At 45.2% G+C, this 20,202-nt stretch overlaps 1 protein-coding gene across 1 annotated transcript; it reads right to left on the reverse strand.

Annotated features, from left to right (window-relative positions):
- Window positions 1–1,515: 1,515 nt before the first annotated feature.
- LOC123071453 (glycerol-3-phosphate 2-O-acyltransferase 6) lies at window positions 1,516–5,389 on the reverse strand. The gene is made up of 2 exons (XM_044495014.1): window positions 4,732–5,389; window positions 1,516–2,616 (listed from the first exon to the last, which is right to left on the reverse strand). The coding sequence occupies exons 1-2, from the start codon at window positions 5,344–5,346 to the stop codon at window positions 1,738–1,740; spliced, it is 1,494 nt and encodes a 497-aa protein (XP_044350949.1). The 5' UTR covers window positions 5,347–5,389; the 3' UTR covers window positions 1,516–1,737.
- Window positions 5,390–20,202: the final 14,813 nt, after the last annotated feature.

Here is a 20,202-nt window from a genome sequence, read left to right on the forward strand (position 1 = left end):
ATGCATGGATGTGGATGGATGGATGTATATATATAAGTTGTCGATCCGCTCGTCGATTTGTTCATAGAAATTTGTTCATATGTATGCAAGCGACGTCGTTGTCGATCTACCCCCTCCCTGATAACTTCAGCATGAGGGGGGGCGTCGTACCTGCATGAGAGGCGGTCCGCTCGTCGGACATGTCATGTGGAATTTTTTTGTTCATATAGAAAACTCCGGTAACTTCGACATGAGGGGGGACATCGATCAACCCCCTCTCACCCGACTAATTCTCTAGTCCACCCAAACCGGGACTGAAAAAGCGTTGTCGAGGCCACCCCAAACTGGAACAAGTCTAGATATATCAGAAAAACAAGTCTAGATATATTGGACGATATGTAGATATCGTTTGCTTTCTAATAAAGAATTGTTGTCATCTATGTATCATTTTATATCGCGGTGGACATATCGGGCGACCAACTCTCGAGGCCACACAAACCCTAGAAAAAAGCGTTGTCGATCTACCCCCTCCCTGATAACTTCAGCATGAGGGGGGGCGTCGTACCTGCATGAGAGGCGGTCCGCTCGTCGGACATGTCATGTGGAATTTTTTTGTTCATATAGAAAACTCCGGTAACTTCGACATGAGGGGGGACATCGATTAACCCCCTCTCACCCGACTAATTCTCTAGTCCACCCAAACCGGGACTGAAAAAGCGTTGTCGAGGCCACCCCAAACTGGAACAAGTCTAGATATATCAGAAAAACAAGTCTAGATATATTGGACTATATGTAGGTATCGTTTGCTTTCTAATAAAGAATTGTTGTCATCTATGTATCATTTTATATCGCGGTGGACATATCAGGCGACCAACTCTCGAGGCCACACAAACCCTAGAAAAAAGCGTTGTCGATCTAAACCCCTAGAAGAAAACTCTGGTAACTTCGACATGAGGGGGGATGTCGATCAACCCCCTCTCACCCGACCAACTAAAACAAGTCTAGATATATCGGACGAGGTAGATAGCATCTGAGATGAAGCGAACAGGAGCAAGGCCCCGCAACCCGCCGCGTGACGAGGCGGGCGGCGAAGGAGAAGCGCGTGTGGATGTCCCTCTTGTTTTTATGCTCATACAAGTGGGAAAGGAACCTCTCTTATAAGGAGGTCCAACTCCCACTAAACTAGCAACGTGGGACTAAAATTTAATAGTATCCCTTACCTTGCATGAATGGGCTAAGTGGGCCTATGCAATTTATTAGGAATTTCTGAAATAGTTATTGGGCTGTTCTAAAATAGACTAAGAGTTCTATAACGAATAAGACCAAAGAGTGAAATCACTGCCAATAGTCCTAACTGTTACATCCGCGCGATGCGTCCCATTGCGGAAGACACGAGCACTGTGGAGTCCCAAATCTTTCAAAGGATGGTGAGACGTGCGCTCCCATGTAAAAATGATGTTTTTGCCATTTGGCTAGATGAAATGTTCAGGTGGGCGACCTTTCAAAAAATATAATCATTCATTTGTGCAGACAAGATTCTGAAAATCATCCATATAATTACTCATCCTTTTGGCGAAGAAACAATTATTGGTACAAGACAATTGTGACCTCAAGCTAATACACGACACGGTCCTTTTAGTTTCCTGGAAACGGTGAGTGATCTGACAAATAACAAACAATTAATCATAGTAAACTGTAAACAATAACAACCACGATCAACCACTGTAGCCGGCGCGAGGCAGTCCAGCCCGAGATCCGCTAGTTCTTCTCCTTCTCCTTGTTCTTGGACGGGACGCGTCCGTCGGTGCCGGCCAGTATGCCGTACTTCTCCTTGCGCGTGATGGTGGTGCACTCGAAGCCGAGCTGGTCGCTGAGCGTCTTCTGGATGTAGTTGGCGACCTCGATGGGCGACTTGCCCCCGCCGCAGGTGAGCTCCTTGGGCAGCATGTTGAGGAAGGTGACCTCGTAGACCGGCCGCGGGTTCATGAAGAAGAAGTAGGGGTCCATGAGCTTGAACCCGCGCACGGTGGAGCCGTGGAACATGTGCTCCCTGGTGTTGATCGCCACCGGCACGATGCGGTCGGTGAGCTCGGCGAAGAGCGCGCTGAAGCGCAGCAGGTAGGGCTCCCGGCAGGTGGTGCCCTCGGGGCAGATCACCAGGTCGCCCTCCTCCAGCAGCCGCCGGATGTTCTCGGCGTCCTTGTCGCGCTCCCGCGTCAGCGCCACCGCCTTGATCGGCGAGATAAGCTCCGAGAACTTGGAGATGCTGTAGGTCACGCAGCTCACCTTGCGGCCGAGCGCGACGGCGACCTCGATGGGGTCCAGCACGGTGCGGTGGTTGCACACGAAGAGCACGCCCGGGCTCCCCTTCTTGGGCGGCGGCGGCGGGTTTCCCTTCACGATGAGCCTGATGCCCATCATGTGGTAGATGTAGAAGACGATGCGCTCCGGGAGGGGCAGGTTGATGTACACGCGGAGGAGCGCCAGCGCGAAGCCGAACGGCATCCAGAGGAAGGTGACGAGCGCCACCAGCAGCGTCGGGCGCTGCACGAGGCGGCCGTCGTGGAGGATGAGCGGCGTCAGCAGCTGGTTCTTGGGCACCGGGCTGTACTTCCTCGACGTGACAAGGTAGGCCTCCTGCATGCACACCCACAGTGAGTGCTCAGCGTGCGGCACTGTGCATACTGTTTATCTTGATCAGCATACCCAATTAATTTTGCCATGTGCACCATAGTACGGGTGTACTGTTTATTTTGATCCGCATACTCAATTAGTTTGGCCAAGTACCATTATCTTAGTACAGTTGTACAAGTACTTGCTCAATGAATTACATTTGAAATCGTTGTGCCCTTGTGCTATTGAATCGGTGCTGCTTAGTGCAATTTCAGAGCAAGTCATCTACTCCCTCCGTCCGGAAATACTTGTCATCAAAATTGATAAAAAGAGATGTATCTAGAACTAAAATACATCTAGATACATCCTCTTTTATTCAGTTTGAAGACAAGTATTTTCGGACGGAGGGAGTATATCTAATGAAAAGCGCCGTAAATTAAGCAACTAACGATGAATTTCAGTAGTATTCCGCTACAAAAATTCAGCAAGATATTAAGGCCAATTGAACTACTCTATCTTGGACTGAATACTCGCATGGTAGCTCTACAGGTGTTGGTTTAGCCATTCTAGGCATGCATTCCAAGTGCAAAAATCTCAAAAGAATGCATGTACTGTGTACTGTTTATTTTGTTCATGATACTCAATCAATTTCGCCATGTGTTCTACCTCAGTACAGTCGTACTTTGCCCAAATGAATTATGGTAGGCTTTAATCGCTGTGCTTTGGATTAGTACTGCTAGCTTAGTGCAATTTCAGAGTAAATTCTACTTAAATAGTACTCCCTCCGTCCAAAATAAGTGTTGTGGTTTCAGTAAATTTTAGTTTAAATTGGAACTAAAACCACTACAGTTATTTCAGGACCGAGGGAGTAAACTTACAAAAGAGTCAGTAAATTTGAAGGAGTCGCTATGAATTCCAGTGCTCAGCAAAAAAACTTCAGTAATAAGCATAAAGTAAGATCCAATTGAACTACTTTGGAGTAATGGGGATCACAGGCAGCAGTGAGCTGTGAGGCAGCGAGGCCAAAATACAGTACTACTACCCAAGTAATTAAGCAGCTCGCCCAGCCCGTACCAGAACAGATGTGCAAATTAACTCCAAATCTGGCGCCATAAATACGTGGCCAGCCTAGCCATGTAGCCAAGCCACCCCACCAATAAAGAAATTAGTTATTCTCTCTCTCTCAGTACTGGACGTCTGGACTCTGCCAGCAGCAAGGTCCCAGAAGAAATTTATGTCTCTGCGAACCCGGTCAGGACGGTAGCAAGAAGCCATTAAAAAGAAACGAAGCAGATTAGCAAGGGAAAAGGAGATCCGGGAGACACGCACACGCCAGCCTTCATGTCTCACACTGTAGCACAGAAACGGCAAGCGGCGCGATCCGGCCGTCTCCTTGAATGCGCCCTGGACAGAGCTTGAATTCCCACCAAACAACCGTAAATGGAGGGAGGTCACTCACTGGCGCCGGCCTGAACCCCGCAGCAGCATTCACTCCGCCAGCGAGACCGACAGCTTTTCCCGTGGCCCGTGTTGGCCGTGGGAGCGGGAGGCGCAATGGAAGTCGTGATTAATTACCGACTGAGCCGATGAGCAGCTGACAGCGACTGCAGACTGTCGCCGTCGCGCTCGAACAACTCGTGCCTACCGGCCACCAACTTGCTAAATCTGTCTGAGGTCGTCGCCGCATCCGCATAGTTGGTTGCCAACTCTAGGCAGCCAAATTTGCACCCGGGATCGCGTGATTGAACACTTCACTGATCGCCGAGAAGCTAGTACTACAAGCGATATGCTACTGCTACCTACGTCGTCGCAGGCGCAGGACTGGCTACTAATGCTACTTTAACCAAAGTTTCCATAATACTACTGTACAGCATTACGAGCCAAGTGTGCTTCAGAATTCATAGATTCAGACTGAAATTTGTGAGAAAGGCACAATTCATGCATAATATCATGTCCAGATTAATTGGGCCTAAAGAAGTTATAGCAGTTAATCACAATGCATAATATCATGTCCAGATTAATTGGGAGTAAAAATGCTACCTATTGGCTCATCGACAAGAGTTGACGGTGCAGCTAAAAGTACCAACGATAATCTTACGCGTAAGGAAGGAGAAGGCAGAGTTGAAGCAATAATCGAACCTTGCATATGGACATGAAGTTGAAATCGGTAGCCCTGTCGCCCATGCCGACGTCGGGCACGGCGTCGCCCAGCTCCTTCACCACGGCCTGCTTCTTGTGGTCGCCGACGAGCACCCCGGGCTTCACCATGAAACCCGTGGCCTTGCCGGACTTGCCCACCTCCAGCTCCGTGCCCACCACCCTGTCGGCGCCGAGGAACTCCCTGGCGAAGGGCTCCACCATGACCCTGGGGCTGGCCGTGATGATGTACCGCTTGCCGAAGGACCTGAACACCCTCCAGCTCTCCGGGTGGACGTCCTGCGCGTAGAACTTGGGCAGCACCGACCGCGCCGCCATCTCGATGCTCCTCACCTTGAGCCCGGCCACGGAGATGTACACCAAGGTGCTGATGGCCAGCGACTCGGAGAAGAAGATGTAGGTCACGTACACGAACGGCACCGACAGGAGCAGCGCCACGGCGCGGAGGACGCTGCCAGCCTCCAGCGCCACGAGGAGGTAGTAGGGGAAGGCATTGGAGGACCGGAGCAGCGTGCCGTCGAAGTCGGCGGCCACCGTCTGCGCCGACCTCCCCTCGGAGCTGCACTCCTCCACGGGCTTGAATTTCGGAGACGCCATTGCCTCGTCCCGATCTCAACCAAGGTGATGGCAGTGGAGCAGGGGGGACGGAGTGGTTATATAAGCCTGGTTGGTGGTGGTGGGAGGCCGGTACGGTGTTTAATTTCGAGCAAGGTCGCAGCTAACTTCAGAGGCTATTACTTCTAGAGAGCGATTGATAGTACTGAATAAGTCATTCACGTAGTTTTAGGTTAATGATTTAACCATTTAAATATTTAAATATGTATTATATGTGATAAAAAATATATGTTTAGAAATTACATTCTTATAGAAATTTAGTGATATACTTTTCATGATGTTAAGTATATTGTGTACGTGTATATTTGTGTGTAGGGCCTACTTCCTATTTTCTTTGTATAGTTGAGGTTGCAGCCCACCTCTGTATTTATATATACGTGCCTGGTGCACCGATCAATACATCGAGATTGCACAACTCATAACTTGTCCTTCTACATGGTATCTATCGCAGCACGATCCTACACCCTAAAGCCGCCGCCGCCGCCGCGCCGCCGCGCGCCGCCGCCGCCGCCGCTACTCCCCGCTGCCGCCACTAGCCGCCCCCACCGCCACCCACCTCCCGGTCGCCGTCGCCGCCACTGTTAGCCGCCGCTTCTCCCCACCACCTCGCCTTCCGCCGCCGCCGCCTCTTCCCGAGGCCGCCGCCGCTGAACGCCGCCGCTTCCGCCCTCTCTCCTGAAACCCCCTCCTCCCACCCGCGCCGCCACCCCTACCAACCCGCGCCGCAACCCGGACCACCCAGCCTTCACCCACCCGCGCCGCGTCTCAAACCCTAACCCTCGCCATGAGCTCCTCCTCCTCCACCGTCTCCAACCCGTTCGCCGGTCTCGATGTCACCCTCGTCCGCGACCTCAACATCCATGAGCGTGTCCCGGTCAAGCTTGATCACACCACCGCGTCCTACTCCGCTTGAAAGTGGTATTTTTCGCTTGTGTTCCGTGAGTACCTCCTGCACGGTCACGTGGACGGCACCGTGGACTCGTCGCTCATGATCAACGACGAGGAGTGGATGATCCTCGACGCCACCATCATCCGCTGGTTCTACCTCACCATCTCCAGCGACCTCTTCCACACCATGGTGGATGACGAGGACGACGCCTATGCGGTCTGGACCAAGCTCAATGGCCTCTTCACCGACAACCGGCTGCAGCGCAAGGTCCTGCTCTACGGTGAGTTTTACGGGTGCCAGCAACTTGACTCATCCATCGACGATTTTTGCATGCGCCTCAAGAAGCTCGCCGATGAGCTCCGTGATCTCGGGGAAAAGATCGGCGACGAGCTCCTCATCAGCACCCTCTCCGGCGGCCTCAACGAGGACTTCGGGAACGCCGCCTCCAACCTCACCCTCATCCCGGAGCCCACCTTTGCTAAGGTGGTCGCGTACCTCAAGTTGGAGGAGCGTCGTATGCGGGTGGCGCGGACTCGCGCGACCCACACCGCCCTCGTTGCCGGCACCCACAGGGGTTCTGCCCCGCCACCACCGCGCCCGACACCGCCACCGGCAGCGCCCACCTTTTCCCCCGGCTTCCCGCCCGCCCAGGCCGCCCCCTTCCCGCCACCCTAGCAGGTGGCCAATGGGGGGGTCGTCGCGGCGGCCATCGTGGTGGCCGCAAGCAGGGGGGCGCAGCCACCCAGGGAGGAGCACCCCGCCCACCGTAGCAGGCTTCTCAGCCGGCCCCGTGGTAATGTGAAACTCTATTTTCCAGTGAAAAAGTGGTTTGAAGGAGTAACAACGAAGGAACATAATGAAAACCCATAAAAGTGAAAAAAAACATGTGGGTGCCTACTAGCATTATTGTTACTTGATTAACTACTACAGTAGATGTGCATGTTCCCTATGGGTCTGTAATGTCCTGCATGGGAATTTGTGCTTCTGCCACTTTGCAATACGAGATTGATTATGACCATACAGATGCAAGTGAGCGCGAAAAATGAATCAAAACCATTAAATCCTATGAACGTGTTTCCCATACAAGGTCAGTTTTATATTGAGACAAAAGATTTGCCTCCAAACTATCAAACTCCCTGCTTACCACATGTTTCGCTCCCTCCTCTTCATTATTAGTGGTAGATGTCTACTGGTGAGCAACTTATTTTGTGTTCCATCGTTCATAAATGGTGTACGGTATAGATACCGCTCTTCCACTACCGCCCGTATCTCCTTGTACCTCCATTAATTTATTTACCTCATTTGTATGTGAAAAGCAAAACACACATATTAGTCAAAGCGAATGAGGGTATGCACGTACGAGCGACATTATGTAACCCCCGACATTGATCCCATCTTCAGGACACATCACATGTTCGTGCAAAAAAACAAAGCTAGCGTTGCCATGCCACCATACCCTCCCCCATCATCGGATTCCTATTTGTCCTATGTCAACAACAAAAAACATGTGAATATATCAACCACTGAAGTTGCCAACAAAATGTGACTATGGAAATAGAGTAACTTGCGCAAAAACCTTCTCTAGCCAACTTAGTATGGTCGTCAATGCAAACTTCGCCATGGTACAAATTTAAATTTGGGCTACTCCCATGGCCAACTTAGTATGACTGTCTGCGCAATTAGACATTGCTCTACACGCAACTTTCCAGATCTATCATGGTAGAGGATAGGGAAAACAAATAGGGTGCACACCACCACCACCTAGCCTATAACCATGACACAACTCAAAATAGACACAAAGCACCTTCGACAACCCCTATGCTCGTCCCTACCCCCACCACAAACCTGCCATCACCGAGTTCCTCATTGTCAATGCTGCCATGATCCTCACTGTCAATGCTGCCAAGTTCCTCACCATCAATGTTTCCATGTTCCTTATCGTTGATGTCGCCTTGAGCAAAAGTTAATTTGCATGCTCATGGTGGCTCCCTCACTGATACATCGTGTGAAATAGCCTAACAAAACCCCCATCCACCCACGGGTGTCTCCATCATTGGCAAGTCACCCATGCCACAACGAGGCCTCCAAGATGAGCGTGATCCCTAGATTCAGATCAAGGCGTTGCCCCTATGAAGGCAAAGAGCACGCCAGAGCCATCCGCTCCTACACCTTGTGCTTCCCACAAAACCAGGAAGGAGAGACACCACCGCTACAATGGTGCCCGCCGGAGAGCCAACTATGTGTATTGCCATTCAGGGCCACCACCCAGGCATCCCTATCGCAAGATAACGTACACCGCTCAGTTCATGACACACTCAACCAAGGTAAGAAGAGCAGATGAACACCATCACCTCCTAGCCCGACATCAGTTATCGAGTATGGGTAGGTGCCTCCATCGTATGAGGCCCTCAAGTCTGCGTCCCCAACCAATTCCAGTGGGCTGGGGGGACATGACTCTATGACTGCCCATGGTCGTTGGCGAGCAAGCCCTAGCCCAAGCAAGCTTGCACGACGCCATGTGCATGGCCACCGGTGCGGTTCCACTCACCAACGCAAAGATATCATGACCACCACCACCGACCACCACACACGCAAGGAGGGAACGATCACTACCCAGATCGAGCCCAACCTCACCTACCCAGAGCACGGTCTCTGATCCACCTCGGACAGAGATCCGATCAACCCGAGCCCAAACCCTAGGTCGTAGCCACCTCGACAAGCATGAGCCCATGCGCTGCTGGCCCGTACCTAGGAGGAGAAAGATTGCCACTGCCACCAGCACCCTGTCGTCGAGCGCCGAACGCCATTGACCTGTGCAACCCCTGGGCCACCACCATTGTGATGGAAATATGCCCTAGAGGCAATAATAAAATGGTTATTATTATATTTCCTTAATCATGATAAAGCTTTATTATTCATGCTAGAATTGTATTGACCGGAAACTTAAATACATGTGTGGATATATAAGCAAATACCGTGTCCCTAGTGAGCCTATACTAGACTAGCTCGTTGATCAAAAGATGGTTAAGGTTTCCTAACCATAGACACGAGTTGTCATTTGATAACGGGATCACATCATTAGGAGAATGATGTGATGAACAAGACCCATCCGTTAGCTTAGCATATGATCGATCAAATTAGATACTACTTTCTTGATGACAAATACATATTCCTTCGACTATGAGATTATGGAACTCCCGGATACCGGAGGAATACCTTGTGTGCTATCAAACGTCAGAACATAACTAGGTGACAAAAAAGATGCTCTACAGGTATCTCCGAAGGTGTTTGTTGAGTTGGCATATATTGAGATTAGGATTTGTCACTCCGAGTATCGGAGAGGTATCTTTGGGCCCTCTCAGTAATACACATCATAAGCTTGCAAGCAAATGACAAAAAGTTAGTTATGGGATGATGTATTACGGAACGAGTTAAGAGACTTGCTGGTAACAAGATTGAACTAGGTATGAAGATACCGATGATCGAATCTCGGGCAAGTAACATACCGATAGACAAAGGGAATTACGTATGTTGTCATAACGGTTCAACCGATAAAGATCTTCGTAGAATATGTAGGAACCAATATGGGCATCCAGATTTTGCTATTGGTTATTGACCGGAGAGGTGTCTCGGTCATGTATACATAGTTCTCGAACCCGTAGGGTCCGCATGCTTAACTCTCGTTGATGATATAGTGTTATATGAGTTATATGATTTGGTGACTGAATGTTACACGGAGTCCTGGATGAGATCACGGACATGACAAGGAGCCCCGGAATGGTACAGAGGTAAGGATTGATATATAGGACAATAGTATTTGGTCTACGTAAAGGTTTCGAAATGCGTAGGGTACTTATCGGGTCACCAGAAGGGGTTCCGGTAAGCCACGGGAAGTATATGGACCTTATGGGCCAAGTGAGGGAACACACTACTACATCTTGAGCTTGCGTTGCTTTTCCTTCAAGAGGAAAGGGTGATGCAGCAATAGTAGCGTAAGTATTTCCCTCGGTTTTTGAGAACCAAGGTATCAATCCAGTAGGAGGCTCCTCAAAAGTCCCACGCACCTACACAAACAAACAAGAACTCGCAACCAACGCAATAAAGGGGTTGTCAATCCCTTCAAGGCCACTTGCGAAAGTGAGATCTGATAGAGATAATATGATAAGATAAATATATTTTTCGTATTTTATGATATAGATAGGAAAAGTAAAGATGCAAATAAAACTAGATTGAAAGCTTTAATGATAAGAGATAGACCCGGGGGCCATAGGTTTCACTAGTGGCTTCTCTCAAGATAGTATAAGTATTACGGTGGATGAACAAATTACTGTCGAGCAATTGATAGAAAAGCGAATAATTATGAGATTATCTAGGCATGATCATGTATATAGGCACCATGTCCATGACAGGTAGACCGACTCCTTCCTGCATCTACTACTATTACTCCACACGTCGACCACTATCCAGCATGCATCTGGAGTATTAAGTTCATAAAGAACAGAGTAACGCATTAAGAAAGATGACATGATGTAGAGGGATAAACTCATGCAATATGATATAAACCCCATCTGTTTATCCTCGATGGCAACAATACAATATGTGCCTTGCTACCCTTGCCGTCACTGGGAAAGGACACCGCAAGATTGAACCCAAAGCTAAGCACTTCTCCCATTGCAAGAAAGATCAATCTAGTAGGCCAAATCAAACTGATAATTCGAAGAGACTTGCAAAGATAACTTAATCACACATAAAATAATTCAGAGGAGATTCAAATATTTCTCATAGATAAACTTGATCATAAACCCACAATTCATCGGATCTCGACAAACACACCGCAAAAAGAGTTACATCGAATAGATCTCCAAGAAGGTCGAGGAGAACATGGTATTGAGATCCAAAGAGAGAGAAGAAGCCATCTAGCTAATAACTATGGACCCGAAGGTTTGTGGTAAACTACTCACAACTCATCGGAGAGGCCTTGGAGATGATGTAGAGGCCTCCGTGATCAATTGACCCTCCGGCAGAGCACCGACGAAGGCTCCAAGATGGGATCTCGCGGATACAGAATGTTACGACAGTGGAAATAGTTTTTCGTGGTCACTTCTGATGTTTTCAGGGTACATGGGTATATATAGGAGGAAGAAGTAGGTCGGTGGACTCCCGAGGGGCCCACGAGATAGGGGGGCACGCCCAGTAGGGGGGGCATGCCTTCCACCCTCGTGGTCGCCTCCCTTGTTTCTTGACTTCCACTCCAAGTCCTCTGGATCACGTTTGTTCCAAAAATCACGCTCCTGAAGGTTTCATTCCATTTGGACTCCATTTGATATTCCTTTTCTTCGAAATACTGAAATAGGCAAAAAAACAACAATACCGGCTGGGCCTCCGGTTAGTAGGTTAGTCCCAAAAATGATATAAATGTGTAAAGTAAAGCCCATAAACATCCAAAACGGGTAATATAATAGCATGGAACAATCAAAAATTATAGATACGTTAGAGACGTATCACACACCAGCCCACAAGGAGCTGGTGCGCCCCTCTATGGTGGCCTGCCCTAGGGGAGGGAAAGGAAAGGGAGGAGTCGGCCTCCCCCTGCCTTCCTCCTTCCCCCTTTCCTCCCCCCTTTGGGAAAACATGGTAGGGGGGCGCGGCCAGGGCAGGGGCCCTTGGGCCGGCCGGCCACCTATTTGGTGCGCCAGGCTGCCTCCTCTCCCCCCACTTATATATACATGGGAAGGGGGCGCCACACAAGGACAACATTGTCTTAGCCGTGTGCGGCGCCCCTCTCCATAGTTTCGTCCCTCGATCATATTTTCATAGTGCTTAGTGATACGTCTCCGTCGTATCTATAATTTTTGATTGTTCCATGCCAATATTCTACAACTTTTACATACTTTTGGCAACTTTTTATACTATTTCTTGGAATAACATATTAATCCAGTGCCCAGTGCCAGTTCATGTTTGTTGCATGTTTTTTGTTTCGCAGAAAATCCATATCAAACGGAGTCCAAACGCGATAAAAACTTACGGAGACTTTTTCTGGAATATATGTGATTTTTGGGAAAAAGAATCAACGCGAGACAATGCCTGAGGGGGCCACAAGGCAGGGGGCGCGCCCAGGAGGTAGGGCGCGCCGTGGGCCCTTGTGGTCACCCCGTAAGGCGGTTGGTGCCCTCCTTTCGCCACAAGAAAGCTAATATCCGGATAAAAAATCATGTCAAAATTTCAGCCCAATCAGAGTTACGGATCTCCGGGAATTTAAGAAACGGTGAAAGGCCAGAATTTGGGAACGCGGAAACAGAAGGAAACAGAGAGTGATATCTAATCTCGGAGGGGCTCTCGCCCCTCCGCCGCCATGGAGGCCAAGAACCAGAGGGGAAACCCTCCTCCCATCTAGGGGAAGGCCAAGGAAGAAGAAGGAGGAGGAGGAGGAGGAGGGGCGCTCTCTCCCCCTCTCTCCCGGTGGCATCAAAATGCCGTTGGGGCCATCATCGTGACAACGATCTACACCAACAACATCTCTGCCGTCATCACCAACTCTCTCCCCCTCTATTTAGCAGTGTAACCTCTCTTTTACGCGTTGTAATCTCTACTTAAACATGGTGCTCAATGCTATATATTATTTCCCAATGATGTACGGCTATCCTATGATGTTTGAGTAGATCCGTCTTGTCCTATGGTTTGATTGATGATCATGATTGGTTTGAGTTGCATGTTTTATTATTGGTGTTGTCCTATGGTGTTCTCCGTGTCACGCAAGCATGAGGGATCTCTGCTGTAGGGTTTGCAATATTTTCATGGTTTGCTTATTGTCTGTGTTGCGTGAGTGATAGAAACACAAACACGGATAAGTGGGTTATGGCGTATGGGAATAAAGAGGACTTGATACTTTAATGCGATGGTTGGGTTTTACCTTAATGATCTTTAGTAGTTGCGGATGCTTGCCAGAGTTCCAATCATAAGTGCATATGATCCAAGAAGAGAAAGTATGTTAGCTTATGCCTCTCCCTCATATAAAATTGCAATAATGATTACCGGTCTAGTTATCGATTGCCTAGGGACAAATAACTTTCTTGTGACAAAAAGCTCTCTAGTAAAACTAACTTAGTTGTTTATTTATCTAAACAGCCGCTAGTTTTTATTTACATGCTCTTTATTATCTTGCAAATATATCCCACAACACCTACAAAGTACTTCTAGTTTCATACTTCTTCTAGGTAAAGTGAACATCAAGCGTGCATAGAGTTGTATCAGTGGTCAATAGATCTTGAGGGAATATTTGTTCTACCTTTAGCTCCTCGTTGGGTTTGAGACTCTTACTTATCGAAAGAGGCTACAACTGATCCCTTGCACTTGTGGGTTATCAATACCTTTTTTCTAGCGCCGTTGCCAGGGAGCAATAGCGTGGGGTGAATATTCTCATGTGTGCTTGTTTACTTTATCACTAAATAGATTTTATTTGCTGTTCTAAGTTGTTCTCTATCTTTAGTTATGGATATGGAACACGAAATACCAAAAAAATTAGGTGTACTTGCTACTCATGGAGATGGGGAACCTCCTAAAACCCTTGGTGCTCATTATGTGAAAGATATTATGCACTACTTTAATAATCCTGAGAAAACCCCATTCAATTATATAATGGGAGACACTGGATCAAGATGAATACTTTAGGGATTATCGCTTGACTCAAAAAGGGAAACTGTTATGGGATCAAATTCATATGTTGCATTGGTATGCTCGGAATTTATGCTTGAGATATGATTATACTTGTTGTTCTAGGATGAAGGCTATACACCTTTCCTTTTCATGTAGATTTAATGATAATGAAGCCTTGACTTCTTATGCTAATGGTATTTATCACTAGTAGAAAAAGGGCCTAATGTGAAGCACATTAGTCCCGGTTTGTAACAGAACTGACACTAATGTGATCATTAGTGCCGGTTCCAACGGCTAGGGGGCAGAGCTCATTAGTACCGGTTTGTGGAGAACCTTTAGTACTGGTTCTTGCCACGAACCGGTACTAAAGAGCCTGTGGCACGCTGTGGTCAGGCTGGGGGCCCATCAGCACCTTTAGTACCGGTTCATGTCACAAACCGGTACTAGAGGTTTCTAGTTGATTCATTCTACATCGGTTTTTTAGTCCCACCTCGCTCTGCTAACAGAGTTTTTACCACCTTAAATATGTTACATCTCGAACTATCACAACCACTTGGTCTTCATTGAACTCTGTGTGTAGAATTTGTGGCCACAATATGAGTCTTCTCCGGTTTCTAAACCGGCGAGGACTCATATTGACAATTCAGATTGTACACAAAAAGATCATTGATGATCAATGTATTTTTGATGTATTTCTCTATAGTAGTAGCGCGTTTTGGCTGAAAGGCAGTACTGATCAATGTATTTTTATGTATATTTTTTACATGTTTACACAATCTCTTTTGAAGTATCAGGGTTTATAAGCCCTGAGTGCAGAGACGATGAAGGAGAGGCGCAATGCTCACCTGCACATTGCTTAGCTTCAGTATGCACGATTCAAGGCCACGTCATCAACTTTCAACCCTTTCTGGCATCATTTGCTATTTTTCATTCATTTACTAATTTGTTTTGAGACCTAAATGACCGTGAAATTGAAAAGCACTACAAAATGAACTCTGAAAAGGTTGAAACTTGGCATGCTATCATCATTTCACCCGCATATCATGTGCAAAAAAGTAGAGAGGGTTATGGCAAAAACTGGATGCACTTCGTGTATAAACTGGACAATCTCTTTCGAAGTATCAGGGTTTCGGACGAAAGCTCATCTGTTACACCGGCTATTCAAAATTTTAATAACTTATTACAATTGTGGACTTTTTTTGCGTTCAGATGCACGATTCAAGGCCACATCATCAACTTTCAACCCTTTCTGGCATCATTTGCTATTCTTCATTCATTTACTGGTTTGTTTTGAGACCTAAATGACCGTGAAATTGAAAAGCACTACAAAATGAACTCTGAAAAAGGTTGAAACTTGGCATGGTATCATCATTTCACCCGCATAGCCTGTGCAAAAAAGTAGAGAGGGTTACGACAAAAACTGGATGCACTTCATGTACAAACTGAACAATCTCTTTCGAAGTATCAGGGTTTCGGACGAAAACTCATCTGTTACACCGACTATTCAAAATTTAAATAACTTATTAATTACAACTCCAGACATATTACCAATTTGAATATAATGATAAAACACACTAATTTTAAACATAAGAAAAAATAATCACTGAAAATCTATTTTTAAAGTTAAGTTATTCACGAACTAGTGATTCACACAAATTTCAAATAATTCAAATTTTTTGTGACTAAAGCAAAATATTCACAAAGAAACTCTAAATACAGCAAAAAACTACTCAGAAATAAAAAGAAGAAAATATATAAACCACAAAATAAAAAACTATATAAAAAAATATTTCCGCGTTGCCTAGTGGGCCTGCTCCGCCTTGGGCGTGGTTATGCAGGCCCATAAGGCCCATCAGGCTCACAGGGCAGCGCGGCAAAGTTAGGCCCAGAGGCCTGCATTAGAGAGGAGCTCGAAGGAGCAGCCACAGCTGGGTTTATAAACCAGTGCGGCTGCCCTTTGCTTGGCGTGGTGGGACTAAAAATTGTGCACCGCAGAACGGGAGCGCACCCCCTTTAGTACCGGTTCGGCCTGGCCAAATTTGACCTTTAGTACCAGTTCCTGGCTCCAACGGTACTAAAGGCATCTCCTATATAAGCAGCACTTACGAAAATTTTAGTTATCATCTGTTCATTTGTTCGTCGCGCCCGTCCCCGCGCCGCCCCTGTCACCGCCCCCGTCGCCGTCGTCGCCGCCCCTCCATCCCTACGCCGCCCCCGTCACCGTCATTGCCACCCCCGTCGCGCGTATCCTGTTGGCGCCCCGGCCCGTCCCTGTCGCCTCACATCGCCGGTCGTCGCCCTGCTATAAGATCGACCGCGCCCCCCGACCGACCCCCTGTCGCTCGTCGGCGGCCTCTTTGTGCGCATGCACACACACAAACACACACACACACACAAATGTTTAATGTCAAATGTTAGATTATATAAATGTTAGATTATGTATGAATTAGATAATGTTAGATGAGTTAGTTTTTTATACTTTTAGTTATAGATGAATTTATATTAATGTGAGATTAATTAGATATATATTAAATTTAGGTATATGAGATTTGATCATCTAATTAAAATTTTAGTATATAGAACTAGCTACTTTATTTTTAGTAAGAAAATTAATAGAACTAGTTTAGTTTAATTAATCAGTTCAATTAGTTGAACTAGTTAGTTGAATTAGTTGAGATACTTTATTTAGGTATATTTTTAGTAAGTGCTTAGTTGAATTAATTAGTTGAACTAGTTCAATTAATAGAACTAGTTTAATTAGTTGAATTAATATAACTAATAAGTGTTTAATGTTTCACCTATGAACATAAGAAATGTTGTCTGACAACGAAAACGATTTCATTATGTGTGAATACTGCAAAGATTAACGCGGCCTGTGCGACAGAAATTTCCTAGTTGATGATAGGCGCTTCATCATCAAGCTGGATGAGACCTTAAAAGTGGATACAGTAAGTCACAACGACAACTCTTTTTTCGTAATTAAGCATATGCATGACTTATGCTTCATTTGCTTCAACTTATAATTTTAAATTATCACTATTCTACTAGAGTATCCCCTGCCATGCAAGAATTTTTGTCTTGGATAAGATAGGTTTCAGTCCTAACAAAACTATGGAGGTAAAGAGAGTTTATTTGAAGGCCGAGCATGGTTATACCTTCAATGTCAAATTATGCAATGCAGACACCTACACCTATTTTGAATGCAAAACTTGGCAAGCACTATGCAAGGCTTATGTATTTGAGCCTGATATGTTTTTCACCTTTGATATTCGTCCTGAAGATGATATTGAAGGTAATAGAGACATTTGGATCGATGAGCAGACGCCTCCAGTTCTACCATTATGTGAGTTTCTCAACCATATTTATGTCTTCGATATTGTTTTTTCAAAAATAGTTGACAACTAATTTCTATTGACAACTTATTTCCATTCAAGTAAACATGTCCAGCGCTTGGTAGACAGGACCGTCCACTGTCCCGGGGCTGAACTAAATTGCGAGGAGATAAGTCATTATGTTTCATGGCTTGAGGATCTTAATGCTGTCAAGAGAAATTATTTTCCTGAATTTGAAAATCTTAGTACTCAAAACGTGCGGCCAATAGTGTTTGTATTGAAATACGGTCACATCTATTTAGGAAAGATGGTAAGATTTTTACTATTTTTCCTCAGTGCATCTTTTGCATACATTATTTTTCAAGCTAAACTTCATTGCTATGTATAATGTTACTATACGATGTTTTTCAACAGGGACTCCCGATGACAGTTGTGCCATAGTGGATTGATACTAAAGGTCGCATGTCAATGGTTAGCTTACGGCCAAGACATCCTACATTGCACATGAGTGCGTTCAGGGTTTCTACAACCGAGGAATGCTTAATAGTGAAAGACTGGAGCAAAATTGTGAAGGATCGCAGAGAAGTACTAGGGGACAGTAATCAGAAGCGTAACCCACGATTAGGAGACAGGTTCATCTGCATGCTCCAATATGATGAATCAGGAGAGCTATACATGTTCTATGCTATTTTACCTGAGAGAGAGTAGTAGGAGTGATTAGCATGCTCTTAGTACTTGTCCTCTCATGTCCGTGTTCTTCGTCCTGAACTTAATCTCAAAGAGCGATTTGCTTTTGTGGTCTTATGAACGCTTATAATCATGACCATGTTGAACTCGATGATATCTTTCCTTTTGGTACAAGTGAATGTTTCTTCTTTAAGCTAGTATTGGTGGTGATTAGATAGCAATAATGACTATGATGATTAAATAGTGGTAATGACGACTATGATGATTTTTAGCTAGCTAGTATACTGTTGTTGGTGATGATATGATGCAATAGTTTTTATATTAATATGATGATGATGATGATGAGTTATTATATAATTTATGAAAGAAACCGCAGATTAGTTTCAACTGGATGGATCCTAGCTAGCTAAGTGATCAAGTATATGCCATATTCATATTAATTACTTGCTCACCTAATATATATATATAAGTGATCAAGTAACTAATATGCATATGGCATATACTTTGATCACTTAGCTAGGATCCATGCATGCATCCAGTTGAAACTAATATGCGGTACTTTCACCTAATGATTTAACAACTCATTATAATGTAAAAAACAATCTCTAAATTAAATTAAAAACACAAAATTAAAGGAAAAATAAAAAATAAAACGAAAACCCCCCAAACATTTAGTACCAGTTGGTGTTACCAACCGGTACTAAAGGTCTCCCTGCACCCGGCCCTGGCTCGTGCCACGTGGTGGCACTTTAGTGGCAGTTCATGTCAAACTGGTACTAAGGGGGGGTGGCTTTAGTCCCCATCCTTTAGTGTCTGTTACAGAACCGGCACTAAAGGACCTTACGAATCGGTGCTAAATCCCGGTTCTGCACTAGTGTATGATTACTATGATGTGGAACGAATAGAAGAATTCGTTGCTTTTAAGGGTACTTATGAAATTGAATCTTTGTTTGAAAAGTATGAAGCTTTTGATGATGATGTTTATAGACCTGAAAATTTTTCTATACTTAAATATTGCTATGAGAATTATGAATACAATGCCGATATTGATGCATTTATTGAGAAAGTCTCCTCTGTCCAAGAAGAGAATAATATTTTGCAGGAATCTATGGAAGAAGAAATTGCTGAAACTGTGAGCTCATTAGATGAAAAGGATGACGAGGAGAGCGAAGAACAAAAGTAGGAAGAGCGGATTGATCACTCGTGCCCACCTTCTAATGATAGTAACTCTTCAACTCATACATTGTTTAATTTGCCTTCGTGCTTACCGAAGGATGATTGCTATGATAATTGCTATGATCCATTTGATTCCAGCTTGATGCTTGTGGCCATGATGCCAATATGAATTATGCTTATGGAGATGAACTTGCTATAGTTCCTTATGTTAAGAATGATTTTTTTTCTATTGCACCCACACATGATAGCCCTATTTCTTTTTGAATTCTCCCAACTACACTATATCGGAGAAATTGCGCTTATTAAGGACTATATTGATGGGTTGCGTTCTACTATTGCACATGATGATTTTGATAAATATAATATGCATGTGCTTGCTTCTCCTACTTGCAATTATTATGAGAGAGGAACTACATCTTTGCCTCTCTATGTTTCCAATACGATAAAATTGCAAGAAGCTGTTTATGCTATGTATCGGCCTTTACTTTGTGTGCATGAATTATTCTTTTATGACGTGCCGATGCATAGGAAGAGAGTTATACTTTTTTGTTGCATGACATATGTTGCTTTGTGCTCACTAATAAAATACAAAACAATTTTCATTAAACTTGGCTTTGATATACATTGGGATCTGGGTGGATCCATTACTTGAGCACTATATGCCTAGCTTAATGGCTTTAAAGAAAGCGCTGCTAGGGAGACAACCCGGAAGTTTTAGAGAGTCTTTATTTCTGTTGAGTACTTCTATAGAGTTTAAAAACAAAAAAAATAAAGTGGGGAACCTAAAACTTTTCAAAAACAAAAGAGAAAGTAAGAAGGACAAGCATCGTTGAAGTGGGGGAGCTCCTTGAATTTTCTTCATGCCCATAGAAACTTTGCAAATCTTGAATTACAGAAACTTTTAAAAAATAATTATTATCCCCTTGTATAAATCCATTGTATTATAAAAATAATGTGCCACGATTTGCCTTTAGGATGATTAGATTGCTTGTTTGGTATGTGCGGTGGAAAAACAGAAACTTTGGCTATAGCGCGTGAATTTACATTTTTTACTAAAAAGTCAAACACTTCTGAAACTTTTTGCATGGTACTTATATAAAT

This window comes from Triticum aestivum, chromosome 3B (assembly GCF_018294505.1).
Source record: "Triticum aestivum cultivar Chinese Spring chromosome 3B, IWGSC CS RefSeq v2.1, whole genome shotgun sequence".
In the NCBI taxonomy this organism is placed as follows: domain Eukaryota; kingdom Viridiplantae; phylum Streptophyta; class Magnoliopsida; order Poales; family Poaceae; genus Triticum; species Triticum aestivum.